Source organism: Suncus etruscus, chromosome 10 (genome assembly GCF_024139225.1).
Source record: "Suncus etruscus isolate mSunEtr1 chromosome 10, mSunEtr1.pri.cur, whole genome shotgun sequence".
Taxonomy (NCBI): domain Eukaryota; kingdom Metazoa; phylum Chordata; class Mammalia; order Eulipotyphla; family Soricidae; genus Suncus; species Suncus etruscus.
The window spans coordinates 60,605,951-60,619,521 of NC_064857.1; the positions used below are offsets into that span (position 1 = coordinate 60,605,951).

At 37.9% G+C, this 13,571-nt stretch overlaps 1 protein-coding gene across 1 annotated transcript in view; it reads right to left on the minus strand.

Moving 5' to 3' along the window:
- Positions 1 to 4,822: 4,822 nt before the first annotated feature.
- DOK6 (docking protein 6) overlaps positions 4,823 to 13,571 on the minus strand; it is a 463,681-nt gene continuing 454,932 nt past the window's right edge. Inside the window, exon 8 of the mRNA XM_049782401.1 lies at positions 4,823 to 7,458. Coding sequence (XP_049638358.1) covers positions 7,319 to 7,458 — 140 coding nt within the window. The 3' untranslated portion in view covers positions 4,823 to 7,318. The remainder of the gene's footprint in view (positions 7,459 to 13,571) is intronic.

Genomic DNA, 13,571 nt, shown 5'->3' on the forward strand with positions numbered 1-13,571 from the left:
AAATTCATGAACTTTGCATTTTATGCATATTTTTGCCCAGGGGAATATTACAGACACATTTTAAAAGTTTAATTTCCTAATTTTATTATTGCCTCATTATACACTTCCTTTTTTTGTCAGACAAAGATTCATGTTTGGGTTCTAGCAACAGCTAGAAAGGAACAGCTTCTTCATTTTTCTACTATTCCCAAAGGTGACTCAACTGCTGTTTATATTCAGATGTCCCCAAACTCTTTTCTATTTGGAAGAGATGGGCATTAAAAATAAAGTATGTCATAGATATTTTTCAATAGAGAAACAATTTTATAATGGGTACTTTATTTCTTAACAGTGGTCTAGGGTCCAAAGTTATTTTTATCAAAAGATCATAAACATTACAATCAACAAAGACCATCCCTTTAGAATGTACAGTATAAGACTTCACAAAGTTTATATATTAATTTAAAAGAATTTACAGAAAGCAAACATATATAACACACAACTCAATATATTTGAAGGTCCTTAGGGATAAGAAAATTGCAAAGATAATTGTTTGTGGACCTACCAAGATAACTGTCTTGAACATCTATAGTAGGTCAAATGTCAAGCACGCATGTTCATGTGCGTGTGTGCATATGTGAGTGTGTGTATGTGAGAGGAAGAGAGCAAAAGAGGGAGAAAGGGCGTGTCTGGGGGGACACTGCAGGTTTTAGGAAATCTGTCATGTAGTAAAGAAGAGACACTGGTTTTCATGGTTTCTGTTTTCAAGGGAGTAGTTTGATTTGTCTCGATGTATATTTTGTCTGCCAGAACTAAATGCATAGTGTCTTACAACAGGAAAGAATCTCTGATCAGTAAGATCTAAGATCTCTTTTATCTTCACAAAGATTGGCGCATCATTCTTTCACTCCAACTCACTTTAAAAAATAATAGGTGCTGTGGGCCAGGAGATAGATAGAGCAGAAATACCTGCCTTGGAAGCATAAGGGTGGGAGTATAATATCCTACTCATCTTCCAAGCACTGTTTCAGAAGCACCATCCTTTGGAATTCTCAGCACCACAATGAGACAGTGAGATCTCTGAATTAACCACAATCAGGTAAGGATGTACATGGCCTTCAATTAGCACGGCAATAGCACAGAACAAATGGAAGGGTAAGGGATTGGAAAAAATAAGACTAGGCATTGTTTCTTAAGTTAGTTTATAGATACATCAATTAGGACTTAAATAAAATTAACTGGACCTGTATGATACCCTAAACTCATCAAAATAATATTTTACTCTTCATTTCCTCCTCCTTTAACCCCTCTGTCAAAAGGCTAATAACATTGAAACACTACAAGAATCATCTCACAAGAATTTCTTTGAGAGAAATCTAGTTGCAACTGTGTAAAAAAGCTTTAAAACTCATCAGCTCAATATTGTTTTCTTGAATTTGTGCTTTTTAATTTTAGACTACATAAAGAAGCAATTTTTATAGGACTGCAAGCCACTTCATTGAATGAAGCCAATAGTCAAATACTAATGTGAACATAACTACTTATCTTTGTTGGATGTTTAAGAACTGGTCTTTGTGGGGGGGGGTTGGCTTTACAATCATCCTGAAATTATCCCAAAGCAAGATATCAACAAATTTCAATTTATCAACAATAACAGTGACCTCCAAATTACCTTAGAAAATGTGAATATTCATTCTTAAAAGCCATCCCATGGTTTTACATATAGATAAAGCCAAACAATATTTACTAAACAGAATTATTAGAGAAAAGTCAACGTTTTATACATCAAAGTAGTTTTTATCTCTTTTAAGCTAGGGAAAGGTGAAAATCACAAGTAAAATGTCTTTTAAATTAAGAAATAATTTTAACTTAGTTTTTATTTATCTAAACTCCAGCTCATTTAAATAATTGCCTATAAAGCTTTTAGGATGTGTGAATCTAAAAAATGTTGTTCCCCAAATTTCAACTGAAAATGGAAGCTTTTCAGTGTGTTGACCTGAAGAAAATACATAGCCCTGATGTTGTTTAATTCAGTTGTGACATGAATAATCAATGACTTTATTGAAGTGCATCCAAGTAATAGGTGCCCAGAAAGATAATCTTAATTCTAATATGATGACTAAGCAGGAATACAAAATACACTTATTGTTCTTTAAACTTAAAATGAATAAATATACATTTATAATAATAAAAAAGAAAATCTGAGTGATCAAATTTATATCCCCACCCACAAGAGTCAGGAATTGTTCCATGAGACCTCGCTGTTCATAAAGTCTGTGATGACTTCAGGTAGAATTTAAAAAATCTGAAAAATGTGAGGAAATATAAATGTACAAATGTATAAATGGGCCATGTGGCATCTCTGAATCCCCACTGCCTAACTGGGTGACAAGATGGAACCATGGAAACTCTTTGGAGCCAAGAACTTGATACCAGACAAATCCATTCCTAACCATTTCTTTGCCTTTGAATAAAGGACAGACTCTATGAGTTCAAGCTTTTCCCAAGCAAAACATACATAGAGATCTTCCTCTGTATGGCCTGTAAGATAGCTTCTAGAGTAGCTAGCAGTCTATCTGGAAAATACATCCTAACTTCCATGATATATCAAGGAGACTTGATCGATGACCTAATGCTTGGTTTGGCTGTTGATCATCAGATGTATGATACAACTAGCACTCACAGCTCAAATAAAAACTTAAGAATGTGTGTTTTCCTAGGAAAGGTGGGCCAATCTTTCCAATATATTGAAGGCTGGAGCTATAATACAGTAGGTAGGATGCATCTGGCCAAGGTAGGTTTGGTCCCTGGCACCACATATGGTTCCTAAAGTCATGCCAGTAGGGACCCTGAGAATAGAGCCAGGAGAAACCCAGGAGAAAGATGGGTGTGGCCAAAAAATCAACAATATATTCATAGAGTTGGTCCACACACATGAAGTTTACTCACAGTCTACTTCATAGATACTTAATTTTTCTATAGACACTCAGAAGAAACTGTCCATAGAAAAATGATAATCATGATAATTGAGACATTTAACTTATGGGGATTTTGTTAGACCTTCTAATATGACTAATGGTTTTCTCCAAACTTAAGGAAGCATATTTGAGGTGTGGTCTTCCAGTAGTAACTTCGAATAGTCCACCATTTAATTGAATTTCCCATTACACATTTGGTTGTAGGTGAAGCCCACACGGGTGAACCATCCTGTGACAGGCCTTAAGTTTTCAGGTTAAGAAAGTGGGACTTCCTGTTTCTGCACACAGTTCACTGGAGTCTAGAACTTTATCTAAATTGTTATTTTATGTCTGATTCCTATCCTCTATCTGTCCACTGAAAAATGACCCCATGAATTTCCTAAACTCATAATCAGTGTGGCATATAACTTATAGAATAATAGTATCTAGAGTAATATGAGAACTGGCAAGTTCTTATACTGTGAGAAGGCAAGGTGGGGGGACTGTCCAGTCAATGATTGGAAAAGTAATTTAGGTTGCAAGATATTGGTAGCTTTAATTAACAGGATTGTCCAAAAATGTATACTTTTCTTTGTTTTTAGTATATTTTGTATGAAACAAGGTCTAAAATCCTAATGGTTAGCCACATTGTATGTCTACTGCTCCTTTACTGTACTGTTGTAATAATAAAGACTATCGCCTTTTAAAAATCAGAATATTATTTGCTTAGCTTGTTTTCACTGCAGTAATAATGGTTGGTATTAGCAAATGGCTCAAATGACCTAAAAAATTGGTTATGCTTTTAAAGAAAGTTTCCTGAAATATTGGGCAAATAACAAGGGCAGTTATCAATTTATATATTTATTATAAAGATACAGCATGCAATAAATTGGACCTGTGAAAACTACTAAGTGTAAATTTATGGATCAATCCGTTATTTTATATTGGATCGAAATATAAGTGGCTAGCCATTTCATAGGCAAAATTATTTTTCAATACTTATCCAATAAGATAGAAAAAAGAGTAATAGTGACTAGGGCGAATTATCATTATACCTGGTGAAAAAGTTGAGGTGTAATTTGAATATATATTTCACTTTATTTCACATGCCCCATCAAACTGCATCGTTCATTACATATCAGTAAATATATACAATTATCTCATTAAGTTCCAATAATGGCATTGGCCGGAACTTGTTGATTCTAAGTATTTCCAACCTGTATAATAAATTAGTTCCAAAGCCCATTATTAATTCAGTAAATAAGTGAAAGATGTGTTTTCTTTTCTACTATTAGATGGTAAACTCAAAGTTATCTTCTTAAATTATTTTTCACTTTTTAACATTTGAATTAATGTGCCATGTATTGGCCATGTATCAGAAGCACTATTTGGGGGTATTAAAAAACAAATCCCTTAAAAAATAAAAAAAAATAAATCCCAAGGGATCTCCCTATAAAACATGTAGTTTTTTCAGGATGCTCTCTGCTCTCAAAAGAGCCATTTCTTTGTCCTTATTTCATTCTTCATTCTTATTCTTTTCCAATCTCATCTGGGAACTCAGACTTTGTTCATCACTGAAAAATCGATGGAACCCTGGTGAAGTCACCATTAGAAGGTGTCTAAAATATGTCTTTGGTTGATAATAATTTCTCCCTCCCATTGAAAAACATCACATATATAGTAAAAGTAGAATATGGTTTCTGAAGGGAGAAAAATATGATTAGCAAAGAGTAGAGGTTATTTTGTTCAAAAAACTGATGAGCTCAAGTGAGTTGAAACCTCTATAGTGACTAGTGGCTCCAATGGAATTGTTCTGATCAATTTCTAGGAGACTGGTACCAAGGTCCCCCTCTTTGGTTTTTCATTGATTTATCTGCTTGTCATATTAATCAAGGATACACCACCTTATGCTAAGTATATTAGATAAATAGCCATGCCCTTTTTATTCATTTCATATTTTTGACTTGGCTACAATTCTAAGAGTGCAGTTGGAAAAAATGGTAGGATCAGTCTCCAGAAACATACTGCAAGATATTTTATTAGCCTGATTCCTATTGTGTTGTGTTTGGGTTCCAGACTTGGGAAGGACATTTTTCTTCATACATTTTTTAATACCATTTTTTAATGCAAAATGAACTGGCCCAAGATTAATTTAGCAAGCTCTTTGTCCTTGCCCAATTCCATTTACTGGTAAAAAAAAAAAAAAAAACACAACACAATGGTGTTCAGGTATAGGTGTTCAGGAAGGAAACTTCATGCAGGTATATTGAGTGTCCTACCAAGCATGCAAAGAGCAACTCATCTAGTTAGCAGAATCCTATCGGGACTTGCTGCCTGTGCTTTTGGGCACATTAATAAAGCTGAGACAAGTACCAGGACCCCTGAGGACCTTCCACATAAGTCCTTGGAAACTTCTGGTCTCTAAGCAACAGCTCAACTGAAAGAACTAGCACGAGACTTGCTCTGCACACAACCCTCCCAGGAGCTATGCTCAAATGGTCTCAGCTGGAGTTGCTCGGGCATGTTTCCTAATGGCATTTCCATACTCAATGTCATGTGTTCAAGTCATTCTGAAGTGTTGGACCCCAAGAAACTGGGACTGCAGGGAAGGCTGCCTTATGGTCATGAACCACCATCAGCTCTTCTGCAATGTCAGTCCAACACAAAATGCGGAAACTGAGTCATTTTTTTCTGATTCTTGAAAGCTCAAGATAATTCTTTCACAGCCACATTAACTCTTATCATGAGCATCTTGATTTTCATACAGCTATGACAGATTGAAAGAGTCTACGTAGTTGAGCTAGGTGAAATATTTTTCAAGGAGGGACTCAGAACTCTTTCATGAATAAATTGTAGATATCCCCCCCAAATAATTTTTTAGAGATCAGCAAAACAGGTGATTTTAAACAGACTCATTTGAAAAGTTAAAGAAGTGTTTGATGTGACAGAGATGAGATAGTTTTTATCTTCCATGCCCTTAGTCCATGGTCCCTATCTAGCCTGGAGTCACAGGAGCTCTAATGGCCCTTGGCTTAGTGCAGCAGCAGATATTCTGGCAGAAGAAATGTATTTCTCCCCACATGAACTCAAAAATTGAGGGCAAAAATAGAAGTTCCTGATTCACTGTGACTAGAATTAACTCAACTTTCTTGTTTCAAGTGTAAGTCCTAATTCCCTTTAATATGTGTAAATCTGTCATTAAGTGTCAGGAATGGAGACATTTCCATTAGGCCATTTCCCCTTTTGATCTCAGCCAGCCCTTGTTTAGTAGATGAAAAAGAGAACCCATCACATCTTGGGTATACACTGAATTGTCCAGCTCTGAGGGTTCTAAAGGAGTAAGTCAGTGATATATTAAAGAGCTGGTTCTCTTTCAGTGTAGTTTTTAATCTTTCTTAAACCAGTTCCCACTTAGAATTCCATTTTTCCCCCCTCAGGGTTCAACAGAAACCCACCCTCTCACAAGGAGTCTTCCCCACATAGCTCAGAAGGGGAGACATTTTGTCAACTACATTGTCACTAAGCAGCGAGGTGACATAAACCAATATATCTGGCTCTTTTGTTCCTAGGATACCTTCTTCTCACATTTCCACTGGCACTTGCATAGGAGCAGACTTGACAACATAAATACTTTTTACAAATAAGAAGCCTTTGTTATTTTTTTACAGCACTATTTTAAAAATAGCTATTCAACATAACAATCTTAATTTTAATGCACCAAATTACAGTATTCAACAATTTAAGTGAGCATAACCTGTCACCCTCAGCACACATTTGATATATACTGATAAGATACAAGATGGATAGTACCATATCCATACTTGTGTTTGTCTACACACATAGAGACACACAAAGTAGAGCGACAAGGCCCTGCTTATTAGTGTATTCAAAATTCCATGTTCCCTTATGTATGAGGACAGTTATTTGGCTATGTGTATAGCTCACTGGATTTGTCTCTGTTCAAGACTTCCAAGCTATACAGTGGTGGTGGGTCACCTTTATGTCCGAGGTTAAACCCTGTTCTCAGTCAGGACAGAGCCAGGAAAAAAGAGAGATTGATGCCCACCCAGTGTGAACAACTCCTCCCAGAACCCAGGTTTCTGCTACTCTCAGACCCAAAGGATTGGACTTATAGAACTGTTCAGACAATTGGGATTCAACTTTTGTAAAACCTAGATTTCTCTCAAAGAAATTCAATAAAGAAAGGACTTAGCCATGGAATCATGGAAGCAGAAATCTTTTGCCACCTTTCACTGGGCTGGGGGCTAGACCTGACCCATTTCAATGTGTTCTGCCATTGGTCTTCCAGGAGGCCAAGGGTGCAAGTGACCCTCCGGGCAGATCCAGGGCAGACTGTCTCTCTGGCCAGCACTGACTCTGTGTCATTGAATGAGGCTGGAGCTGTAGCTGAATCTATAGCTGCTGGACCTGGACAACGTGGACTGGGTCTCTTCGCTCTGCTCCGAGGTGTAGCTGGGAAATGTCTGTGCACGCGACATCTTGGAGGGACCAAAACCATGTCCTGGAGTGGAGGAAACAGAGGAGAAATGGGTTCAGTAGAGCAAATGGGTGTATCCAAAAACCAACCTGCAGAGCAGAGCCCTCAGTGCTGAGCTCTAAAGTAAATAAGAATAAAAAATTCTTTTAAAAATAAATTCATATATCTACTTAAAAACACATGTTTGAGATCCAAATTGGGTTATGCCTAACCCATAGTTTAAGAAACTAGTTCTTAGATGGCAATCTCTCTCTCTCTCTCTCTCTCTCTCTCTCTCTCTCTCTCTCTTGAAAATCTTGTAGGCCACAGTCAGTGGTGCTCAGAGATTACTCCTGACTGTGTTCAAAGGATCTTAATGGGGTGCTGGGAATCAAACCCCAGTTGTACACATGCAGGGCAAACACCTTAACCGCTGTATAATATTTTAGGCTTTCTTTCTTTTGGCTATCAATGCTTCTATCTCTTTTTCATTTATAATTTAAATAAGGTTATAATAGTATAGATGTTTTTAGTTTAGATACATAGTTACTGTGTCTCGCTAACACTGACAGCATCTAAGATAGTATGAAATGTCCCTCAAGACCTCCCATTAATCCCCATGCTGCTTCTAGACCACCACATTTCTCTCCTTGCTTGCATGCGACTCTGTTGTGCTTTGCACTGAGGATGTTTCTTACAAGATTCTTTCCAAAAGTTGAATTCACAGAAGCCCACAGAGATGATGGTTTGCAATAACATGCCTTTTAATTTTCTTTAAATACAATGCATCTTAGACACAAAAGACTCATTCTGTAGACTATGTTAATATGCAATGAATTACTATTCATCATGTCTAAAAAGCAACATATTCTATGAAATGACAATAGACCACACATAGTACAAGGTCCACATTACATGAACTAGAAGCTAAACACTTTGCATTTTATTTATGGTGACATTTACTTTTTTTATTCTATTCACCATATGGAGATATTCCCTTATTTACAATATTCTCTTGATTGTGATGGTGACTTCATTGTGTTATTTCCATTTTTGTTGTTCCCTGGCATCTTTGAGGAATAGGTGTAGGCCCAAGGGAAAATAAAAGATGATGCCTACTTTTTGGATAAGTTAGAAGCATTTTAAGGCTCAAGATTTTCTTAAGTCAGGGTGCCAGAGAACTAGTTTCCTTTTCTGAAAGTCTCAAACTTTCATTAAACTTTGGCTTTTGAAGCAAGAGCAAAAGCAATCTCCTTTTTCTCAGAAAAGTCTGCTATGATGGGAAGCCTATCAGCTGACCCTTTCCTTTCTATTAATTTTTCTGTTTAAAAACAAGCATCTGGAGCAGCTAATTATTTCTTCCCCTCAATGGTAAGTGTCCATTTCACAAGCAGTTTTGGCAATATCCAAGGTTCTAGCTTAACAGAGATAGTATATCAATGGAACACAATCAGGATCTTGTTAATCAGTCAAAACCATGCATTTTTAAGCTTAATAAAGTGGCTGAATGTGTAATCACATAAAACATGTTTTAAGAAAATTCTGGATTTTTTGGTGATTTATATGGATAATTTAAAATGAGAAATTTTCTCTAAGATTTACATTACTGAAAACAATTGTCAGAAAATTTTCCCTTCTCTTCTATTCCCTTCCTTTCCCTATTTCCTTCCTTTTTCCCTCCCCTGCTCTTCCTTTCCCACAGCTCCTCTTTCCTTTTATCTTCCCCTCCTCTTCCCTTTCCTTTATTTGTTTATCTTCTCATTTTCAATAAATAATACTTAAAAACAGTTCATTATTTTCTTTTCAGTGTAGATGCCTGGAACGAATTTGTTTACTTATTAAAAATAAAACTAGGAATTGGAGCAAAAGTATGTTAAATAGGGCTTTTGCCTTGCATGTGGCTGACAAGGTTCAATTCCTGGTATCCCGTCTGGTTCTTCAAGTTCACTAGGAATGATCCTTGAGAGGCTAGAGTCAGAACCACAGAGTATACTCCCCCAACCAAATCCCCCCAAATGAAAAAATACTCAATAAAATCTAGCTGAGAGATAAAACTATCATTTCACTGCAGGTGTGAATATCTTGTGGCTAAAGACACAAAAGGAACAGAGAGGAGACGTGGGGCTCCCACATTCTACTGTAATTAAGCTTCCACACATCTCTGACCCCCATTTACTCTCCCAGAGCCCCAGATGCCAGTTCTCTTCCTTTATTTGCCCCTTTAGCTCTGAGAGAGGGAAAGCTGCTGCCTTCTTGCTGGTGCCCATCTTCAAATTTCCCTTCAAATTCAATAGTTTTAATTAAAGCTTTTGCAGAAGTCGAGGACAATAGCTCAACATTCAGCTGAGTGTGTCTTCCCATTCCTGTGGGATCCTGGTGATGCAATGAGCAAAGGTGAGTCTGGGAGTTGGCAGAAAGTGGGGTGGCCAGGCAGAGGCAGAGTGGGGTTCCAGAGTAAGAATAACGCATAGGCAGCATCTGGCACTCAGCACGGCAAACTCCCAGGAGATGACCTCCCTTTCCAGGGTCTCAGGTTCTTCATTCTGGTGGGATAGTCATGGTATTAAATGGTTGCTTTGGGTGTTAAGTCATTGAGCAGTGACTGAAATCGAATCTCTTAAGTGCTGAGGTCAAAGTTCAACAATCTTGACCATCAGCTCACATAGGTGTGGGAGGGCAGCATTATCTGTTCTGATAGATGGAGGAAAACACATTCTGTCCCAAGTCTACCTCCTTATCTCACCATGAATCCTTTCAGTGATGATCCTTGTGTTTATTAGTATCAAAGAATTGGTAAGTCCAGTGTTAAGAAGACCATGTTTTGGTGTTCCTGGAGTTGGTTTAGTCTTATTAGCTAACTTTTACCTTCTTTCTGAGAAACATCAGAAAACAATGTACACTTTAGTCCCAGGGCTTGTGGATTGAGAATTAAGGCTTAGGTGGTAAATTCTGAGCAGTCTTAGTCTTAAATTCAGAGTCTTGACCCTGTCTGCTCTGGGAACAAAGGTCAAGCATGCAACTGCAGTTAGCACAGTTTGACTCCCTAAGGGAGACAAAGTGATGCAAGTCTGGTTTGTGTGTTGGTGGGTGTAGACATGACCTCCACTGTGGCCTTCTGAATTTTGCACACTGGAGGTATTATTTTTTCTTTTTATAGTTCTACTGCTATATTTTGTATTTCAATCAAGGAGAGAGAACATATTTCCTCTGGGGGAAATGATATTAGGAAGACATCCAGAAGCCAGGCTCTCAGTAAGTGCCCATTTTCTCCCTTCTTCCTGCCCTGCCTAAGTCCCTATTCTTTGTGGCTCTTTTGTTCATTGTCAGTCATCTGGGTGCACACCTTTTGCTGGCAGATCTTGAATATTAGTTTCCTTCAAGGTCAACATTGTTTTCTTTATTTTCTCTGTGAACGATTTCTAGTATAATTGGAAATGAAATTATGATTCCCCCCCTACCTCAATCATGTCTTTACAGATGATTCACAAATGAGGCTATTTAATACTTATCACAAAAATAACATAACCCCAATCAGAACTGTACCAATGAAGGCTTAATAAGTGCTGTTTGATTTTGCCAACAATGAGAATGAGAACAAAAGGAGAAATAATTAAGCATTTTCTCAACATTCATTTGAAGCCTGCCCCTAGGCACTGTTGATGAAAACAAAACAAAACAAAACAAAAAATCAACTTTGTAGCTTAAATTAAAAACTTGGTGGAACAGAACTTTTTCACTCCACTAAACAGGACTCGATTTAAATGCTCCTTAAACTTTCCCTGCCACTTATCCCCTAGAGATAGATTCCATGAATATGCACCCTGGGGGTCTGGGCAATGCCTCAATTTAAAAGCGGCACATTTGGTAATAGCTGTGACTCTATCTTGAAAATTATTTTCAATTTTAGTTTCTATTCCCTTGTATATTCATGTTTGTTTAATTGAAATATTTTCCATGCAGATACTTAGGTAGCCTTGACAATCTGGGGAAAAAAGAGTGACACACGAAAGATCAGACTCTCCCATTTCTGCCCAGGGTGTATTTATAAGGCCATGCCCCAGACTGAGAAGCAAAGTTTTATTTTATAAAGAAAGAGATTAAATAGGGAGACATTTAATACATTTATTTTATTGAGGCAAAGTTTGAGAACTTGCCTGCATTCTGGAAACTCGAGTACAAAAGCACAACCGAGAATTTACTGCACCCATAAGAAAAGGAAATCTTTGAGGCCTTCCAGTTAAAATGTTCACACCAGCAGTCAACTGGTGGAGACATGGATGCTGCAGAAAAGAACCAAATTACACACAAAGATAGAGATGAGCATGGCACTAGGAGAAAAGTCAGAGAATGTCAATATCTAATAAAAAAAAGAGGCAAGATTGGGGGCAGGATTGGTCCCTGGAAACGAAGTGAAATGACATTCAAGCAAAGCTTTGGCCAGAAGCTAAGTGATCCCAGCTCAAGTGAAGTCTATACAGCATAGCTGTGGTCACATACACATGACTCAACTTGCCAGGATCCCAAACTCTTGTTATTACAAAAGACATTCATCCATTTGTGTTCTAATCTGTTTATGTCATTTTAAGGTAGCTCGAATCCCACTGCCAAAGAATGCCAACCTGGCTAGAGCGTCTTTCCACTGAAACACACACAGCTCATAGTCACTCCCACTGGGCCATCAAGATATATCAGTAAACCTGAGAGAAAAGGGTGGGGAAAATACCAAATCCCCAGAAGAAAGAACAGGAACAAAGGGGACAAGTTGGCACCCACACGTGGCCAAGGTTGAATGTTGGTGGGTTTTTTTCTCATCAACAGTGTCAAGAAAGCTTCTAGAAGTTTTGCTCTACCCTCTTTTTCTGGAACATGAAGCTAATTGTCATTGGTGAAGATCACTGACCACTACTCATTGCTGTTTCTCAGTCCTACCCAACTCTAATGCTAAGCTGTGTGCAAGACAGGAAGACCTTGTTTCTGTAAGAAATCAGAAAACTCTTAAAGCATAAAGTTTGTGAATTTGAATGGATAAGAAGAACCAAGAGTCTACAGTAGTGACTTAATTTGAATTTGTGTGTTTGATCAGTTTATCACAGTCTTGAGGAAGAGATGGGTATTACCCTTTCAATTAAAAAAACTAATTAGAAACCAAGGTGAAAGGGGAAACAATGCATCTACTTGCTACATGAGAAACAGAGCAGCCGGAGGAAAGTCATGGTTGGTCATGGGGCCTTGAGGTGGTCTCTTTCTGCATCGTCTTCCATCAGGGGTTCTAGTAAAAAGAGGAAGGAAAAGGTCTGAGCACTGAGGATGGAAGAGCAGATGGATGTACCATACGAGGAGATCTCCAAGACTCTTATGTGCTGTGGGCTGTGTTGGAGGATTATATGGTGTTTAAAATGTATTAAATAGACAAAGTGATAAGTTGAGTGGAAGTAGATACTAGAGGCTACAGGCAAAAGGAGTAAGCAACCCTTCATCTGTTAGGCTGAGAAATGCCATGAGCTCATGGACAGACCTCTCATAGCTCTGCCTACACAAGACTCAGTGTTCATGAACAGACAGCCATACTCTGTTCTGGTTTGATCTTTGCATCCTGTGGATGCTCCTGAAACCCCTGTGGTATTACCAGGGTGTTTGTCATTCCAGGAATCTAACTCTTTTGGGAGGATTCTATAGGCTCAGGACTAGCCCATAGGAAAGGTGCTTTCAGCCCATGATCAAGATTCAAGGGGACTGATGCTTGATAAAGCACAAACTGGACACTTCGCAGTGGGCATAATGCACTATATGAACATGTGGATTCTCCAATAATCAAACTCGGACCTTTAACATAAATACATGATGATGTAGTGAAGCACAGAATCCAAGCTTCCTGCCCATTCACATAAACTTTTTAAACAGGGGGCCAGTTCACTGTCCCTCAGACCATTGAAGGACCGGACTATAGTGAAAATAAAAACTATGAACAAATTCCTATGCACACTGCATATAGCTTATTTTGAAGTGAAGAAACAAAACGGGAACAAATACAATATGTGGCCCATGGGCCGTAGTTTGAAGACCCCTGGAACACTCAGAATGAAAAATGCATGATATTCACATTTTATAAAAGAAAGCAACAAATTTGTTTCAGGTCTACAGATTCTGAACCATGTGGC